At 58.6% G+C, this 19942-nt stretch overlaps 1 protein-coding gene across 1 annotated transcript; it reads left to right on the forward strand.

Annotated features, from left to right (window-relative positions):
- On the forward strand, positions 1-6149 carry SOX7 (SRY-box transcription factor 7). Its single transcript, XM_004614700.2, has 2 exons — positions 1-296; positions 3795-6149. Exons 1-2 carry the CDS (start codon positions 59-61, stop codon positions 4703-4705), a joined length of 1149 nt encoding a protein of 382 aa, XP_004614757.2. The 5' UTR covers positions 1-58; the 3' UTR covers positions 4706-6149.
- Positions 6150-19942: the final 13793 nt, after the last annotated feature.

Genomic DNA, 19942 nt, shown 5'->3' on the forward strand with positions numbered 1-19942 from the left:
CCGTCGCGCCCCACGCAGGGTCTCGTGCGCCTGGCCCGGCGAGGAGACCCCTGGCACCATGGCCTCGCTGCTAGCAGCTTACCCGTGGGCCGAGGGCCTCGAGTGCCCGGCCCTGGACGCCGACCTGTCGGACGGTCTGTCGCCCCCCGCCGCCCCACGCCCGCCCGGGGACAAGGGCTCCGAGAGTCGCATCCGGAGGCCCATGAACGCCTTCATGGTTTGGGCCAAGGACGAGAGGAAACGTCTCGCGGTGCAGAACCCGGACCTGCACAACGCCGAGCTCAGCAAGATGCTGGGTGAGTTGGGGCCAGGGTCGCGGGCGCGGGGGCTCCCGGCTCGGGAAAGCGCGCGGAGGCCGCGGGCACCACTGGAAAACGCGGGGGGCGCGGGGATGCCTGGGCCCCGGGAAGTGAGGGTGGCGCGGGAAACACTCGCTCCCTGGGCAGAGCGTGTGGGACGTGGGCACCTCCCCGACGGGGTGCGCGCGAGGGCGCGGGCCGGGCTGGTCACCTGCGCCGGCCTGGATGCGCGCCCTGCGCCCGGCTTTCGAGCACCTTGGAGAGGCCCAGAGCGCACCCGGGCGGCCGGGGAGGTGGCGGGACGCCTCTTCAGAAGGAGCCGAATTCGGGGTCCCGGCGCGGAGGGGCCGGCTGCGTCCAGGCCCTAGGGTCCGCGCCACGGGTCCAGCGCGCAGAATCAGGCGGGGACGGAAACGGCGCGGCCGGGTGGAACCGCGTTCGCTAGGAAACCAGCGGGGCAAAGCCATCCTTCCTGGAAGCCAGCACTGACTCAGCCTGGGAGCCGCGGCCGTGCAGCCTGGCTCCCACCTTCTGCTTTGACTTGATTACTAAGCTCGCAGGAAAAGGGAAAAGGGGGAGAAAGGAAAGGTCGCCAACTGGTGGGACTTGGCGAGGTGCGGACCCTTAGGCGGGGGCTTGGGGCAGTGGGTGGGGCCGGGGCCGGGCAGGACCAGAGGGGCAGCCATCAGGGGGCAGGGAGTGAGGGTTCCCAGTTTGGGGTCTAGGAGCGGCTCTCTCCGAAGCCCCCAGCCAGAGCCCAGCACTTTCCCAACCGCTTGGCTCTTTGCAGGCCTTCTGGTCAGTTTTCTCCTGTGGATCCCCAGGCGGCCCTGCCCAGAGCCTTTTCTCTTTCCATTGCTTGAAGCTTCAGACCCTTCCAGGTGGAACTTATTGACCAGGCTTCGGGCTGCCTTTCTCCCTGTTGCATTCTGGGGCAGACGCCCCCTTTTCAAAGCAGCTGGCGGGTGCCGGCTCCCAAGAAACTCCCGCCCTCTTTCCCTCCTTGGGGTTAGCCATTTCTGGGCCCCTGGCAAGTCTGAGCCCGAGTCCTCCCCTCCCCCCAGAAAAAAGGGGCAGAAACGTAGCCTTTATACGGGGCTGGAATCAGGACAAGTCAGGAAACAATGTAGAACAATCCAAGTTTCTTCGATCTAGAAAAAAACTGTTTTAAAAGAAATGAGAGTGCTCTGTGGAGACCCTATGGGGCCGGCTTTCTGGCAGGAGAGGGGAAGAGAAGCCGGGTGGGGCTTTGTCCTTGCAGCACTATCCTGGGGACAGGCAGGCAGAGGGACCTGGGGCAGTCGTCTTCTGCCAGAAGGCCAAAGCCACTGGCTGTGCTCAGAGGTTCATTTGCAGGAATTCTGTGCCCTTCCTGCTGAGCCAGCTGAGCTGGCACGGGACAGGGAACCCCGGGTGTTGCTTTGGAAAATGTGGACTTTTTACACCTGTTAAAAGGGCCAACAGGATGGTCTTGCCGGGCTGGTCTCACGCACCGTTTCCTTCCTTCCTTTTTTCTGTTTTTCTTTGCTTTTTGGGCTGCTCCCCTGCTGTGCTCAGTAGCAGCTTCAAGCTCCTTGCTGGACACAGAGGTGGGGGTGGGGGGTTGTACCCAGTGATCCTGGGGGATCCTGTTGTACAGGGCCATGGAATCCCAGCCTGCTGCCTGCATAGCCTGCCTTCATCCTTTGGGCACCCCCTTTCCTTCCTGGCCGAGAAGGAGGAGGGGCTGACCACTGTGCTCGCCTTCTCTAGACGTTGAGCTCTCAGCGGCACTGACGAAAGGAAGGGGGCTTTTTTGCGTAACCCAAGATCCAGGTCCTCTTAGACCCCACGAGGGTCCTATTCAGTCCACAAACGTGGGGTACTTGAAGTCTGGGCTGCTTGCAAGAAACCTGGGGCCTGGGCTGGAGCTGCTGTCCAACCCCGTCCGGGCCCCTGACTTTCTAGGTTACCCTTTCCACACACAGCCGCGAGTTCCCGGACTCCAGGGCAGAATCCTGTGAAGGGTGGGAGCGGGAGGCCTGGAGAAGGGACGTCCCGAATGCAGGACCCCTGCCCCGCATGGGTGAACCTGTGGCACCTTCCCTGACAGGGCGCTCCCTCAGTGTCCCTCCCCCGAAACTCTGGCATGCCTTCACTGTGCGCACGTTACACACTCACAGAATCCCAGGCCCACCCAGGGGCAGCTGTGAGGAGCTGGCAGCTCTGAGCCCAGGGCTGGTGGACGGTGCCCTCAGGGTGAGCCAGGCTGGGGCAGAATTGCAGCAGCATCAGGCCGGCAGGCTGGTGCCAAGGGACGGGCAGCATGCACTGCTCATGGGGCAGCAGTGTGGGGGCGCAGACAGAGCTATGGTGCCTCTCTGCTGCGGCGAGGAGACGCAGGGGTCCGAAAGGGCCTCTGCGGGAAGAGGCACCAACTGAGAGGGGCCTGCAGGTGTGACTGAGTGTGCGTGTCTGTGCATGAATGTGCATGCACGTCGGTGTCTTACACATGTGCCTCTGTATGTGTGTGTGACTGTGTACATGTCTGTTCATGAGTGTGCTTGCATGTCAGTGTTTTACATGTGTGCCTTTGTATGTGTGTGACTGTGTACATTTCTGTGCATGAGTGTGCATGCATGTGCGCCTGTATGTCGGCATATTACACATGTGCCTGTGTATGTGTGTGACTGTACAAGTCTGTGCATGTGTGTACATACATGTGTGCCTATATATCTGTGTGCATGTGAATGTCTCTATGTATATGTGCATGTATGTATGTAGATGTGTCTGTGAGTGTAAGTGTCTGTGTCTGAGTATATGTGAGTGTGAGTGTATGTGTGTGCATGTGTGTATACATGCCGTGTGTTTGTATGTGTATGTGTGCATGTGTGCCTTCAGCAGGCTGATCCCAGCATTCTGGGCCTGTCCCGTATGGGACCCTGTCTGTCACCTATGAAATTGCCTGGAGCAGAGTCACTTACCCAGGGTGGGAGTGGTGGGATTCAGAACATACGTAGCTACTAGCGTCTCTTCCTAAGCGACAGCCCTCAACAGCAGAGGCAAAACGTCCTTGTTAAAGCCACAAATGAAGTGGACAATGGGGAAGGCACTTGCCTTGCAGATGGCCACCCCCGCTTTGACCCCTGGTACGACATGAGCCTCCCTCCACCACCCCCAAGAGTATTCCCTGAGTCCAGGGCAGGAGTAAGCCCTGAGCACCGCCAAGTACAGCCCCTAGACCAAAACTAACCCCACAGATGCTTCTAGATGGCCCCACACAAGGGAACCCAAACAGTTTTGTGGTATTTCCGGATTCTGTTCTGCAAGGCCAGGCACGAGTGGACCCTCCTTAGCCCGTGCTCAGCGCTTGCTGCTGAGACCGAGCACTGAGCGCTGAGCCTGGGGTCTGTGCTGTGTCGGCAGGGGCAGTGGGTGGGTGTCACGGCAGAGGGTGCGTGTGCAGTGCCGTGCGGCACAGCGGCTGAGCGTGGTCTTTGTGACTTGTGTGGACAGGAAAGTCGTGGAAGGCGCTGACACTTTCCCAGAAGCGGCCGTATGTGGAGGAGGCGGAGCGTCTGCGGCTGCAGCACATGCAGGACCACCCCAACTACAAGTACCGGCCCCGCCGCAAGAAGCAGGCCAAGCGCCTGGGCAAGCGCGCCGAGCCCGGCTTCCTCCTGAGCTCCCTGTCCCGGGACCAGAACGCCCTGCCGGACAAGCGGGGCGGTGGCCGGGGGCCACTGGGGGACGAGGAGGACAGGGGTGAGTACTCCCCGAGGGCAGCACTGCCCAGCCTCCGCGGCTGCTACCACGAGGCTGCCGCAGGTGCCGGCAGCGGGGGCACCCCAGGCAGCGTGGACGCCTACCCCTACGGGCTGCCCACGCCCCCCGAGATGTCTCCGCTGGACATGCTGGAGCCAGAGCCGGCCTTCTTCTCTGCCCCCTGCCAGGAGGAGCACGCAGCCCCTCGCCGCCTCCCCCACCTGCCCACACCCCATTACTCGCCAGAGTTTGCCCCCAGCCCCCACCACTGTGGTCACACCCTGGGCCCCCTGGGGCTCGGGCAGACCCCCAGCGTCTCTCTGATGTCCACTGTGCCTGGCTGCCCCCCGTCTCCCGCCTATTACTCCCCCGCCACCTACCACCCTCTACAGTCCAACCTGCACGCCCCCCTGGGCCAGCTGTCGCCCCCGCCTGAGCACCCCGGCTTCGACGCCCTGGACCAGCTGAGCCAGGCCGAGCTCCTGGGGGACATGGACCGCAATGAGTTCGACCAGTATTTGAACACTCCCGGCCACCCGGATTCTGTCTCGGGGACCGTGGCCCTCAGTGGGCCTGTGCCAGGGGGCCCTACAGAGACCAGCCTCATCTCGGTGCTGGCCGATGCCACAGCCACGTACTACAACAGCTATAGTGTGTCCTAGAGCCGGAGGCCGCCCCGCCCTTGCCTTCCGGCTCGCCGAGCAGCAGGGGGGACCCCGGTGGGCAGATCTGAACTGCTCCCTCCCGCCCGCCCGCTCCCTGGGACCTGAGGCCTCAAGTGTCTTCCTTCAGATGAATTTCCGCTGGCTGCACCCCAGGAATCAGACGCAGCCGCAGCCAGCCGTGGTGCCGGTTATTCTCCGACCTCCCTTCTGTGCCCTCATCGAGGGAGCAAGTGTGAGCAGCCCGCCGGCGTGGGCATCTGGGAGGACACCCCTCCTGGACCTGCTTCCGGGGACCCCTGACCTGGTTCCAACTGACATTCTGACATGTGCAGGCAGGTGGGCTCTGTGCTCCCATTCTCAGTGCTCTCCAGGCTCACCCTAGACCAACCACCCTGGTGAGATTCCCATCAGGGTGCGGCACCAGCCTCCTCCTGGGACACTGCCTAGGGGAAGCTCGGTCACCTCCCTACGGGTCTTCTTCATTTGGGCCCTGAACCATGTGAATGGCTGCGTCCCTGATGCTGAGTGCCATCCTGCCCACGCTGTGTGCACGCAGCTGAAATTCTAGATGAGCTCACACACACACACACACACACACACACACACACACATACACACATCCGTCAGCATATGCCATACACACACATAGACACACGCACACGCGCGCGCGCATGCCTACGCACACCCCTTCACACTCACCCGGACGTGAGTGTCCATGCAGCTGGACTCAGATAAGCTTCTCAGTGACGGCATCTTCTTGGCAACTTCCTGTTCTCACCAATAACCCGAAGAGCCAGGCGGTGCGAATTCCAGCAGAGCCCGTCACTGTCCCCCAGCCCTGCCGTGGGACTCCGGGGCGGATCTGCGCTCACTCCTTCCTCTCGGCAGCCTCTCCCCCTCTCCCTTTCCTGGGATTCCTTTCTCTCTTTCCTTCCGCCCGGCATTGGCCACTGGTTCCGAGACAGGCCTGAGGCCCTCAGGTGCCTGCTCCTTCTCCGGCAGATCTCTGCCAGCTTCTCCCCAACCTGGAAATGCACAGATTCCCAGAATGCTTCCGAGCTCTGCCCGGGGCCCCCAGATGTGCCAGCCTTCTCCCCAGCCTCGTCTGAAGGAAAATACCTGAACGTGAGCTAAGAGACACTTGTGTTTGTCCTGGTCTCTACATATTATGCCTGTATACGAAATATGTATGTGTTTTTTTTTATATTTTATTATTTTCGCCTTATATTTTGTATTGCTGAAAGATCCTTTTTTGTTTGCTTTCAAGGAGTCTTATTGTAAAATTGTGTATGAGATATGATTAATCTTTATGCTATTACTGTGTGACATTTGGTAAATAGTAGAACCATGGGTACACAACTAGCACACTCAGTCTGTATTACAAATCCCGTAAGCCGGTATCAGAGGCAGGAAGCTAGATGGCTCCATTTCCAGAAAGAGCTTCACATACTTTGGAACAGTTGTAGACATTAATTTGTCTAAAATATTTAATTTAAATAAATGTTTTTGTACCATAACCATTCAGTCATTTGAAATAATTAAAAAAAAAACCAAAAAGAGTTTTTAAGTGAAGCAAATATCTTCTACCCAGACCTACTTATGATGTAGGTTCAAATATTTTCTACCTTTTTTTTAATTCCTTTTTCAAAAAGTTATCTCAGTAGCTAAGGATGTGTGAGGCCCTGGGTTCCATCCCCCATGTCATTGCTTTGTTAAAACTCTGCTTCATGGGGCGACTCCAATTATGCAGTCTGGGAAAGGGGACATGGGCAGTGCCAAGTGCTGGGGTGCCACCGGGGTGAGCTGCATGCAAGGGCAACTCCTTGGTTGCTACTCTGTCTCTCCGCCCCTGTGTCCATCAACAGGGAAAGGAAAAGACATCCCGTAGCCCACCTGCAGGACAATTGTCTTCCAGTGGCTCACAGGGGTGGGGGTGGGGGATTTCCCCCTTGGATCTCTGGAGCTGTCTCAGGCGGGAAGCCACTTGCTTGCCTAAGACGGCCACACTTGCTTCTTCTTTTTCAACCAACCTTGAGAAGTCCCGGGCTCTGCCATGCATTGACAGGGCGTTCGTGCAGGAGGGGGACAAGTCGCAGAGGCTTCTCCAGACTTGGCCGGATGCTCTGGGGTAAGGCAGCGGGGTACCCGATGGAACTGGGTGCCACGCCTTGTGGGGTTTCAGATGAACTTGGCACAGAAAGGGCCTGGAAGAAAGCGCGATTACTCAGTCTGGAGGTGGCCTGCCGGGCCGATGCTCGCTGGGAAGCCGTTCCGACTTGTTCTGAGTCTGGAGCAGCTGTGAGTCTCGGGGCCCTTTGGGCCAAGGAGTGGATCTTGGGAGGGTCCAAATGGGCCGAAGGTTCATCTCTGACTGTGATCACGATCTATATTTGTGACTTTAATAGCGCTCTGCACAGAGGGAATTTTACAGTAGGCTTTACGGGCTGTTTCTCACCCAGAGCCCCCAGAGGCAGTGGGGACACTGTCACCCACTCACCCCTTGCACAGCCAAGGACACAGAGGCCCAGGAAGGCAACCTCAGCGTGTCACCCACCTTGAGAGCTGCGTACTGTGTGCCAACTCCGCCGTGCCATGGCATTGCCTGCAGGCCGCCTGTGCCCTTCCCGGTGCAGGGGGAGACGGGATGAGAGAGCAGGGAGGAAGTAGGCTTGGACTGGGAGGAAGCCCGGGCCCACCCCTGTGTGGCTCTTCCCCTGGTCACTGGACCTGCAGAGTCTGTTGGGACAGAACCTCTAGATGACAGATGGGCAGGTTTCATTCTGGCCTGTGCTTGCAGGGCGGGACGCAGGCAGGGGACGGGCCTCTCGCTCACTGTTCTAGCCTGGGGAGTGAGATAGTGCTGGAGCTGGGCGTTCTGACTGAGGCCCCTCCATTGTGCGTGCCCCCAAGCCTGGAGCGGGGGTTTTGACTGAGGCCCCAGCGCCACCTCCCTGTGCCCAAGCATCGAGTGTGCTCATGCAGCTGATAGAGATGTGGCCCCGTCTCAGGTGCTGGTGCTCTCCTGTCTTCCCAGGGGCACTGGCTTCCTGAACTGGGGGCACAAGCAAATGGGGGAAGGGGTTCACGCGCTCTATTCCGAGGCTCACACCAGGCCCCCGAGGGTATTGGGTGCTGGGTGCTGGGAGAGGTCCAAGACAGTGTTTTAGTGGCCATTTACCTGCACAGATGGTGTAGAAAGGAAGAGAATCTGATATTCTTCAAGGTCCTCACAGACAGGTTTCAGAGGCTGACACACTCGGCCCCAAGGGCTGACTAATTTCTTTCTAGAAGTTTCCCTCTGTCCCACCAACCCTTTTCCCCGTTCCCCCGCACCCTACCCTGCTATCCTGAGTGTGGGGAGCTCCACCCGGTGCATGGTTGGTCCTCCACCCGGAGACTACACCCCCACCCATGGGATGACGCCCTGCCCAAGTCCAGTGTGGGTGGCCCCAACCCTGGCTGCAGAGGACCCGGCTACTGTCCTCTCTGCCCTCCCTGTGTCCTGGCCTGTGCGGGGCTCACCCACCGTCACACGGCGGACGTGTGTCTTCAACAATAAAGGGGTAGCAGAGTAAAGGAAACGCCTGGTTACTGGCCACAGGGCCTCATTTGGGGCACAAGTGGAAAGCCTCGTGTTTTGCTCAGCTCCCTCACCCCCGTCTTTCTGTAAACTGAGGCTGATGCCGATGCGTGCACTGTCCCGGGTGTCAGCTGGAGGAAGCAGCGGAGCAGATGGCCTTGACCTCAGGGACAGTGCTGTCCTCTGCTGTTCCACCAGGGGCCGATGGATGGTCTGTGAGGTTTGTAAATGCTGAATTTTCCTTTCTCTCTTTTTTTCTTTTACTTTTTGGTTTTTGGGCCACACCTGGTGATGCTCAGGGCTTACTCCTGGCTCTGCACCTCGGGAATTACTCCTGGTGGTGCTCAGGGGACCATACGGTATACTGACTCCATGCAAGGCATGGGCCAGCTGGGTCGGCTGCACGCAAGCAAATGCTCTACACGCTGTGCTGTTGCTCCAACCTCAGGCCGATTTTTCCTTTTGAAAAGGTTTTGCTTCTGGTTTCATTCCAGTGGAGAGATGAAAGGAAGAAAAGAAGAGAGAGGAGATACATTTATCTTTATGCCTGTCATCCATCCGTCTGTCACCTCCCAGTCTATCCATCATCCATCCACTCATCCGTCCATCTGCTCATCACCCACGTATCCATGCACTCACCATCCATCCATTTATCTAATTATATATCAACTGATTGCCTATCTGTAAACCTATATGTATACCTGTTGTAGCTGATGTGTACCTGTTGGGGCCAGAGTTTGATCTCCTCATTCTGTATGGTCCCCGAGGACCACCATATGTGACCCCTAAGTGCCAAGCCAGGAGTAACCCCTGAGCACCTCTGGGTGTGGCCCAGAAACTAATATATATGTATATATATATGTACAGCTGTCATATATTGATAATTTGATTCTCAAAAGACTCATCTTTGTAGAAGTTTTTTAAAAATCTATTGTCCATAACTTAAAGACATTTGGAATATAACCATCTAGTCTTTTGGGGGGCTAAGATACACATATAAATGTATTTTATTTTATTTTATTTTTTTGCTTTTTGGGTCACACCTGGCGATGCACAGGGATACTCCTGGCTCTGCACTCAGGAATCACTCCTGGCGGTGTTCAGAGGACCATATGGGATGCTGGGAATCGAATCCAGGTCAGCCGCGTGCAAGGCAAACACCCTACCCGCTGTACTATCGCTCCAGCCCCCATATAAATGTATTTTATAATAGACATTATTATTCACTAATATGAAATGAATATTTCCTATGCTGTTAAACTAAACTTAAACTTTTTTTGGGTAAAATGTTTATTTCGAGTTGAAAATCAACATGAAAAAAATCTTGGGGGGATAAAAAGGAGTCCTGTACTCGGCAGCCAGGCTACCGAATTCTCAGGACACTCCCGAACCCCCTCTCAGGAGCCCCGGGGTGCTGGGGTTTCCGCTCTGCTCTTTGTACATCTTCACCTGGGACTCTGACCACGCTGGTCTGTCTTTATACTTGCTCACTTGGGGCCCTCTCAAGGAGGGTTTGTGGGTTAATTGACTTGAGCAGCCCTGGCTCTTGGGAAGCTGAGTTTTTTGCTGTCCAAGGTAGCCCTGCAGGGCTGGAGCGATAGTCCAGTGGGGAGGGAGTTTGCCTTGCATGCGGCCGACCCAGATTCAAGCCTCGGCATCCCAAACGATCCTCTGAGCACCGACAGGAGTAATTCCTGAGTGCAGAGCCAGGAGGAACCCCTGAGCATCACTGGGTGTGACTCAAAAAAGCCGCCCGCCCCCCCTTCTGCAAAAAAACAAACAAACAAACAAAAAAAAACCCAGCCCCAAACAAAAACTAAAGTAGCCCTCCAGTGGATGTTAGTTGGTTCTGGTAGAACCCGAGGGTAGAACAGTGGGGGTGAATCTACAGCAGTTGGTCCAAACTAGGGATCCACATCCTTCTCCTGCCCTGGCCCTGCCCACCTTGCTTTACCCCACCCGTCCCCGAGTCCCACATTGGTGAAGCTGTCGCCTGTGGCTCCTTGGGCTACCCCGGGACCTGCCTGGCTCGTCTACTCGGCTTGGCGGGGGCTGGGTCCTCTTGACCATCAGAGTGTTTGCTGCTGGCCTCTGGGGGCAGGTCAGGAGCAGCCCCGGGGCCACGCCCTTCCTCAGACACCAGCTTATGATGTGGTGGACGATGGTTCACCCTTAGGCCAGGGAGCAGGGCTGGGGGCAGGGCCAAGCTGCTGGGGTGCATGGAGCCCCGGACCCAGGAAGAGGCCCTTGGCCAGTGCTCCCCAGAGAGGCAGTCGGGTGCGCTTTCCGCACTGACTTAAATAAGGTGGGTTTAGGTCTGAGGTGCAGGCGGCAGGCCCGAGGGCAGCCTGGGCAGGAGGCTCGGGAGGCGCCCCAAGAGCAGCGGTGCTGGAGACACCACAAGGAGCTGTGGGGTGTGGCCTCAAGACCCTCGTCCCCTCCCGCCAGATGCTACTTCTGTGTATAAGATGGGGAGTGTGTCCCCACCACTGGCTCATAGACGTCACACAACGTGCCGGAGGAGGGTTCCTGCCCCTTGTGGCCCCAGCTGGGCTGGACGGGGACCACTGGTCACCTGTGTCCTCACTACCCTTCTGAGCTCTTGGCCATCACTAGCAGAAGCTTTCTAGCTGGCTTGAGAATCTTCTAGAAAAAGTAGCTCTATGATTCCTGTTCTGTGAAACTTCTTCCTCCCAGTGCTCATAGCCCCCCGCCCCGTTGCCCTCCTGTTAGAGCCTGCGGTCAGGTCCTTTTTTTTTCCCTTTTGGGTCACACCCAGCGATACACAGGGGTTCCTCCTGACTTTGTACTCAGGAATTACTCCCGGTGGTGCTCAGGGGACCATATAGGATGTGTCTCAGCACGGGTTGTCTGCGTGCAAGGCAAATGCCCTTCCTGCTGTGCTATCGATCCAGCCCCAGTCATGTCCTCTTGGTCACTGGTGGCTGTGATCAGGGCTCACATTCCCCTTCTGGAGTTCAGGGGTCCCGCTCCCGTTCTGAGTGGGGGTGCATTTCTCTCAGATGCTCTCCTGGGCGGAGACTTCGGGTCCCGGGCTGATCCTGAGTGGGAATGGCTGAGCCTCTGGGTGGGAATGCCGGACCGTGGCCATGCTTGGGGATGCATGTGGTCCCCCGGTCACTCAGGGGATCACGGCTCTGACAGCTGTCTCTGCGGTCCCCAATGGCCTTGAGGAGGCTGGTGTAGAGGTGGGTGTGGCAGTGACAGAGCGGGATAGTCACTTGCCAGAGTGACTGGAAGCTAGAGGCCAGAAGTCCCCTTGCTCCCTCCGTCCCCCGTGTTTTCCCCCCTCTGTCCCCCATGTCCTGATCCCTCTGTCCCCCCTCACCTAGTCCCCTCTGTTGTTCCCTGCATCCTGCCCCCTCCATCTCCCGTCTAGCTCCTTCCACCCGAGATTCTGCGGGATCCCAGCTGCCCGGCCAGAGCCTAGCACACCCACAGCCTTTTTGCCCTTATGTCTGAAAATATTGGGGTGTCAGCTCCCACGTCTCATCCTCTGGTCCCCACAGCCAGGAGGGGGCTTCTGTGAGTTCAGCCGGCTGTCGGGATCTGGAGTCCAGAGAAAGTTCACAGGTGTCGTGGGAGTAGAAGGGTGGGGGTGGGTGGGGGCTGAATTAGAAGGACCCCCCAGCCCTGTGACCCTGAACACAATCTGAGGAACCCCAGATCTGATGGGAGAAGAAGTGGAGGCTCAGAGAGGCCGGGGGTGCAGTGGGTCTCGGGGGACAACCCTCCCGGGCAGTGCCCGGCCAGTCTGCTGAAGTGGGGGAGGGCCCCAGGGTGCAGGGGGGTGGGGTGCTGGGATGGGATGCAGATGGGGCGGGGGGTTGCCAGCCTCCATTCAGGAAACCTTCTAGAACTTTCTTCCTGTGCTCCGAGAGGCTCTCTTGACGGCACAGCCCAGGAGAGGGGCCTGCAGACAGGGCGTCTATGGCTGCCCAGGTTCCTGGACCCCAGGGAGCAGCGGGATTCCTCAGGCAGAGGCCCCGCCCGGCCATAGGGAGCCAGGGCCCTGCCGTCATGTCTCGGTCCCCCCCGCCCCGCCGTGGCCACCCTGCCGCCAGCCAGGAGCCCAGAGAGGCGGCCAGGCTGCGGAGGGCGGAGGGCGGCCCGCTGAGTGCCTTCCTGCCCGGGAGCAGTGTGGCCGGTGGCCGGGAGGATGTGGCAGCCCAGTGTTTCCTGGCTGATAAGCCGCCCCGCCTGCGCCGCGGCCGCCCAGCTCGGCCGGGGGAGAAGCTCCATGGGGGAAAATCACTTCTCCAGATTAGCTCCCGCGGCCGCCACAGGAAACGGGGCTGGGGCCCGGCACCCCCGGCGCTCGGCCGGCCTGTCTCGGGCAGTCGGGGTCTCAGGAGAGCAGGAGGCTCCCGGCTGCCAAGTGGCCAGGGCCGGAAGGCCGGGACCTCTGCTCCAGCGGCTGGGCGGGCGCCGGGTGGGGCGCGTGGGCCCATTGCCGAGTCTCGCGCCCCACCTGGGACCGTCCTCTCAGCACCCGGGGGGCGTGAGGGGCCTGGCCACCACCACGCCCTCTCCCCTTCCTCCTCTGGGCTCCTCTCCCAGGAGGAAGCAAGACCCCCCTCTCCGGCCTCAGCACGAGGGCTCCAGGGAGCGCCCTTCGGGCCCCCCCCCCCGAAATGGCTCTTCCACGTGGGGGCAAGAATGGGGCCCGGAGCATTCTAGCAGATCCTCGGGTGCTGCTGCTGCAGCTAGGCAGGGCCGGGCTCAAAGGCAACAGGCCCAGCCGAACTCTGCAAGGCACAGCCAGTGCCTGCTGCCCGCCCACCCCCCGGACCTGCCTCAGGCCCCGGTGCTGGGCACAGCCCGTCTCCACTGCCCTTCCCAGTGCTCCCTCAGAGGGCTCCTGCTCAGGCGCCAGCTGGACGCTCCTTTCTGCACAGGCCCGTGCGCCCCACGTTAGCCCTCGTGGCACCTCCAGTCCCGTGAAGCAATGTGTTTTTTTGCCTTCCTCCTACCAGTCTGGGAACGCCCTTATCTGGGATGGGTATCTCCTCCCCCACGTGCCCGCGGCTCAGGCATTCTCTAGAAGTTGGTGCTCACTCCAGCCAGGAGCTTTCACACTTGGTCATAAGTAGAAGCCGGGGGGATAGATCGGGAGGTGGTTTGTGGGGAAATGGAAATTCCTAGCTAGTCACTGGCTAATCATTCCCGCAAAAAATGGGATTCGCCGCTGGCTGGAGGTCACCCCCCACCCTGGCGCTCAGGGATGAGAACTGCTTGTGTCATTGTCTTCACTGAGGTGGTGGGGTGGGGTGAGGAAGAAAGTGTTGATGTGCGCGGGAGGGAGATAGAGAGGGAGGGAGGGATGAAGGCAGGGATAGAGGCAGGGATAGAGGCTGGGATAAAGGGAGAGATGGGGGCAGGGATGAAGGGAGGGATGGATGGGGGATGGAGGCAGAAACGGAGGGAGGGATGGAGGCAGGGATGGATGGGGATGGAGGAAGGGCTGAATGGAGGAGGGATGGATAGATGTAGCAATAGTTATGAATAGGCAAACGATGCTCGCATAGATGGATGGATAGATAGATGTGTAAATGGATTAATGGAGGAGGGTCGATGGAGAAATGAAGGATGATGGATGAATGGGTAGACAGATGGGTGGATAATGGACAGATGGGTGGGTAGATGGATGGATGATAGCTAGATCATGTATACACACATACATATATGTATACACAATAGACATACACATATATAATACCTATACCTGAGCACATAAACTGTATATACACAGTGTAATGTTCACACAACTCATATCCATGCATGTATGTTACAGTCTCACATATATATTTACACACACATGCATGCACATGCTTGGGCTTCCCAAGGCCTGTAATCGGAGCCTGGGGTCTCTTACTCTCCTCCAGCTCCAGCAGTGGCCAGCCAGCCCCCACCCATGCTTGTCTAGCAGTTTCTGTAAAGCCCCTCCTGCTCTCCTGGGCCCTCCTGGGGTGCCCAGGTGTCGAGGGAGTACAGGTCACACTCCACACCAAGGGGTGGCCCATCAACCTTGCCTCTAGTGTCCAGGAGGATTCTAGGAAGGTGGGGTGCCCCCTGGGTGGCAGCTGGGGAGGGAGCAGGGGACAGAGCTAGGGTTCGGGCTGCAGGGCCTGGCTGGACCCAGACTCTTCAGATCTGGGGCGTCCCAGCTGTACTCTCGGCCTCCCTGGATTCACCCTCTGCTCCGTGAAACCAGGTGCAGCACATGACAGGGACGCAGATCGAGTCAGACACCTTTGGTTGCTTATCTTTGCTTTGTCTTTTGCTTTGCACCCACCAGGGGTCCCTGAGCCCCCCTTCCCCAGGATGGCATAGACGCCATGTGAAGGGCTGGAGGCAGCTGTGACTGTCACGATGTGATGGCTTGAGTCTGAGTCGCCACCCCACTGCCCCTTGCCCAGAGCTTGCTGGCGGCAGATTGGAGTGTGAGCACATGGGAGGGAGTAAAGATGAGAGTGACCGGGGCGGGGAGAATGGGACAGTCTTCTGCTCCCACCATCACATGGGACACCCCCATCCCAGCCTGGTGACCATGATGAGATCTCGGGAAGCCCCTGGATTTTGGGGACTCACTGCAGCTGGTGAGTGAGGGGCACACTCCGATACCGGCCTTTGCTCTGTGACCCTGAGATTCGAGGAACCCAGCATCCAGCCCCGTTGGAGGGAGGCTTTTGCTCTGAATCTCCATACGGGCGAGAGTGGCCGTGTGCGGGAGGAGGAGCGGTGGGCAAAGGCCAGGGCAGGAATGGGTGAATGGCCCTGGCAATTAAGCACTTACTGCCATCCCCTATCTGGCTATTTTGAGTCAATGTGGCAGATCCTGGTGGCACAGCCAGTGGCCCTCTGCCCACCTCTTCAATTCCTGGTGCACTCAGCACCCCTCTGGCCGGTAGAGCGCCCCAGTCCCCAGGTATCCAGCAGGAAATCCGCCCCGCTGTGAGGGGCCCAGGCAGAGGAGCAGCAGCATCCACCCTGGGTCCAGCTCCTTCAGCCCCTCCCAGTCCCCACAAACCTTGCCCTGTGCTGAAAGCGAGGCTGAAGCCCTAAGGGTTGGGAGTGGCAGAGAAAGAAGACACAGAACTCAGGCTGGTCTTCAAGCCCACTCTTCTGCGGCCTCTGGGAGTCCCTGGCTGCCCGTCTGAGGTGGAGCAGGGTGAGCCCTCCTGTGGGTGGGGCTCCTCCAGGCACACCCCCTGCATCTCTCCCATGAGCATGTGTGCTATGTGTTGGTTTCTGGACTGGACCCTGGCCGGAAGCAGAACATCTTGGCCACACCCGGGGACCAGCTGCTGGAGAACATCGGGGGACAACTCTGGAAGGATGTTTCTGTTGCTGTGCTGGAATCAGAGGCCACGAGACTAGGAGGTGGGCACCAGGGGGTCCTGGAGGATGTGAATCTTTCGGGGGGACTGTCCAGTGCTCTCCGGGCAGCGGCCAATCCCTGGTGCCAGGCTGCTGTGGCTGCACTCATGGAGGTTGGGGTTCATGCCCGAGTGAGAACCCCCAACCAGCACCCCCTTGGCTCCGAGTGTCCTCCAGACACCACTGATGACCGTCTGTGGATCCCGCAAGAGGCTTCTGGAAGGAGGCTGGCGCCCCTGAGCTGTTCACAGAAAGAGCAGGGGCATCTGGGTTTGTTATTTCCCAGAAGGAAACGCCTGTGGGCAGTCCTGGGCAGTTTTGAACATTGGTGCTTCTCCTGCAGTGGGATTCCAAATTCTCTCAATCCCAAACCCACAGAGGGGGAAAAACACCTCCTGAGTCCCCCTGCCAGGGGTCGGAGCCTAAAAATCATGGCTGAAGGGGCAGAAATGACCTCTCTTTTGTTTTTTGGGGTCCAAGTCTTGGGCCCTTGGCTTGGAGTCATGGGTTCACATTCTTGGAATGTTGGGGTGGGGAATGTCGCAGAAAGGACATGGGGTTACTTTGCTCCTCCAGATATCCCAAATACCTGGCACTGGGAATGGCCTCTTTCGTTCAACCTCATGAGTAGGTAAGAAAGAACTTTCCAGAAGATTCCAGCAGGGCCTCTGAGTTCTGGGAGGATGTGTCACAAGTCCAGTGTACTAACAGAACGTTAGTGGCTGACAGTGCTTTCGAGGTGGAGCCGTGGAAGGAAGGAGGCCCCTGACAGCCAATAGTTTCCCTCGGACAGTAGACACGGTCCCCCAGAATCTGGACCGTCACGGGGCACACCCAGGAGGGCAGAGGGAGGCCGTGGGAGCAAGGCAGGAGCACCAGCTAGAGGGAAGGCGCACTGCTGGCTTCTGCCCTGACTTCACTCCCTACTCCCTTGAGCAATCCTCCACCTGTCTCGCCTCAGTTTCCTCATCCACAGCGGGGAGTGGTCCCACCTGCCCGGCTCCCTGACCTCAGTCAGATTGTGGGTGTGTCGCACTGACTCAAGCCTCCTGCAAGGGTGGAGCTGCTGCAGGGGCCCGGGGTGAAGAGGCAGCTTCTCAATCCCTCCGCTCCCGGCTCTGCCGGGGCTTCTCTTTGCTCTTATCTTTCTTATCCCAGGCAGGAATCGCTGCTGCGGGCTCCTCTCTTGCAGCCCAGGGAACCCTGCCAAGGCCGCCTAGAAATAGCCCGGCATGCATCCCCAGACTGCGGGCAAAGCGGTGGGGTGAGAACGAAATATCACGATTGGGCTAGCTGAGTCATGTGATCACTTTGCCCAGCCCAATCCGCGCGGCCGAGTGTAGTGGAGGGCTCTGATTGGTCTGCTCGGAGGAATGAGCTCATCCTTTGTGATGGGAGGGAGGCTCTGGCACCACACACTGGCTTGCTCCCGGCAGGAGCTGGGAAATAGGCAAAGCTAACTGCCCATCGGGTGCAGGGCTGTTGGCGGAACCTGAAGGTGCCAGGACCCGAAAGGGGCCATCAGTATTTCCTTTTATTAAAAAGTTCTTATTCCACCTGTTTTCACTTTGTAACCGACCCACCGAGCCCTACACACTGCAGGTGTACATGCCATGGCTGTATTTGCATGTATTGCAAAACGCTGAGCACAGGAAATTTAGTTTCCATCGATCACCTCACTTAGTTACACTTTGTTTGCCTTTTGCTGGGAACTTTGAAGGTTTGCTGAGCTCCGAAGAGCCCCGGGCGCCAGGTAGGTCCTTCCTGTATGTGTGGGCTGTGGCCTTATTAGCTAATCCTCTTCGCAGCCTCCTTCCTCCAGCCTCTGTTCCCCTCCCACATCTTGCAGCCAGGCCTCAAGCCTTTGCACCATGCTGGTTCCCACCAGTTACTTCTCACAGCCGCACCCTTGGCTTCCGGACTGAGAGGCCGGCTGGCAATCTGACGCACCCCAGGCTCCGGCCGCTCCGCCCGTTCCTGCTTTCCCACCCGCACCCAGGTCCCTGCACCTGCTCCCGGGCCTGTGCCCTCCTCTCCTGTCTCCTCCCGAATCCTCCTCCTCATCAGCCACATGTTACCCCTGAGCAGGGTTGGCTCCTCACCCAGCGACTCTCCACACCCTTCTGTGATCAGTGTTGGTCTCTCTTTCTTGCGCCCTTTCGGGCAGTGTAGCCTGTAGGTGGTGTCCGGGACTCATTTCAGGCCCCATAAGTGTTTTTGACACGACCGATCCCAGTGTCTGTGGGGAAGACACTCGATATGTTCCTTCAGATGCCGCATGGTTAGGACACGGCACTCAACTGTGGCTGCGGTATAGGCTGCATCCAACCCTGATAGCCCAGGGTGGCCTCCTCCAGAGTGGCTGGTCCTGGTGCCTCATGTGGTCTGGTGTGAAGAACTGAGAAGTCCCAGAGGAATGAACAAGACCATTTGGGGTGTTCGGGGGACCATATGTGCCAGGGATGGACCTGGGCCTCCAGCAAATGAGGCAAGTGCTCAGACCCTCTGAGCTCTCTCTATCCTCTCTGTTCCTCCCCCACCCCAGCATCTTTTAACTGTGGGTGATGTACTTTCTGCAAACCAACAGCTTGTGTACAGAGAAACTGAGAAGAGATGAATGTGTTTGGAATCTCCATCAAATCAGACCAGTAGCATATACACATGTCAGCATGGCGGCCACCAGGACCCTGGATCCGTGGCGCTGCTCGAGCAGGTGTGTGTGTGTGTGTGTGTGTGTGTGTGTGTGTGTGTGAGTACATATATGTGCTTGTGTGTGCATGTATGCATGTGTATGTATACATGCATGCACGTGTGTGTGTGTTTACAGGGCTTGAATCATGGTGGTGATGGGCCTGTCCTCCCCGCTGAATTCTGGCCAGCCCTATGTCTGTTTCTTTATTCTTGGTTTTGGTTTTGGCCCATGCATGGTTCTTCTGGGCGTGGGGGAAGGCATGTGGTATCAGGGATTGAACCGGGGCCCACCACATGCAAAGACAGCGCCTTCCCCTGTGCTTTCTGTCCCCCAGTCCTCTCTGGGGTGGCTGGTCTTCAGAGAGACCCTCTGCAGGTATGTGGGCTCATCTCTACTCGCTCCAGTGTGCTGACATCCTGGAGGGCTTGTGGGTGTGACCCTGAGATCTCTGGGCACAGCCTGGAGACAGCATCACCTTCTGGACTAGGCGGTGTCAGGCAGTGATGACGCAGACCTGTGACTGACCCCTCCCAGGCACCCCTGGAATCCCCAGTGGGACCCTCCCCCGCCCTCTGTGCACTTTCTGGCGGGCCCCATGTGGTGAGCACCTCTTCTGCAGCCAGGCTGCTGGGCCATGCCTGTGCCCTGCGACAGGACCCTCACCTATGCTTCCTGGGCCCCCTGCCCAGCCGAGTCTGGTGCACTTGGCGGGGCACCAAGGACCCTTGATGGTGCAGTGGCTTGCGGCTGAATGTATCCCCCGATGAGGCTGGGGGAAAGGGTTGTCCCTGAGTCCTCGGCTGGTTGGTCCTCACCCTCTTCATCCTCCTCACGGGATTCAGCCTGGATATCAGAACTCCACACACTAGAGCCACTGTCAGGGAGAGACTTGCAGCTGACCCAGGCTTCATCCCCAGTACCACATAGGGTCCCCCGAGCCCTGCCGGGCGCAAGTCCCAAACACAGAGCCAGAAGTCAAGCTCGACCACCACAAACCAAGCCAAATCAAAAAATAAGAAGGCATAATTGGGCCAGAGAGATAGTCCAGGGCTTAAGGCGCTTGCCTTCCATCTTGTTGACCACAGAGTCACTTCCTGGCACCACACCTGGTGCCCCCAGGGACAGCCAGGGTGAGCCTGGAGAACAGCTGGGCCTCACCTCAGTGACCCGGTCAGTCATTCACTCCCCTCCACTGCACGTTCCTTGCTTCTGAAACTAGCTCCTCTTCCCACCCTCCTGGCTGGGGTCAGGCGAGTCCTTGGGGCCAGGTTCACAGTGCAGGGGCTTGCCCTGGAGTGGCCGCAGAAGGCCAGTGGTGGCTCTCCTCACTGCCCAGGAATCAGACTCGGCCAGATGTGGCCTTTTCCCGCTACCCTGGGGCTGACCACTGCCTCGGGTGTCCGGGTGGCGACGGGGCTTCCAGTAGGAAGGATGAGACGGGCCAGTGCGTGTGGTCAGCTTTGATGGCGGCCAGGCACTGAGCCAGCTCCGTTGCCCCCTCCCAGTTGCGCCTGCCCCCAGCCTCGCTGGCCCAGCCGACTGCGCGTGGACGCGGGACCGT

The sequence above is a fragment of the Sorex araneus genome, chromosome 1 (genome assembly GCF_027595985.1).
Source record: "Sorex araneus isolate mSorAra2 chromosome 1, mSorAra2.pri, whole genome shotgun sequence".
Classification (NCBI taxonomy): domain Eukaryota; kingdom Metazoa; phylum Chordata; class Mammalia; order Eulipotyphla; family Soricidae; genus Sorex; species Sorex araneus.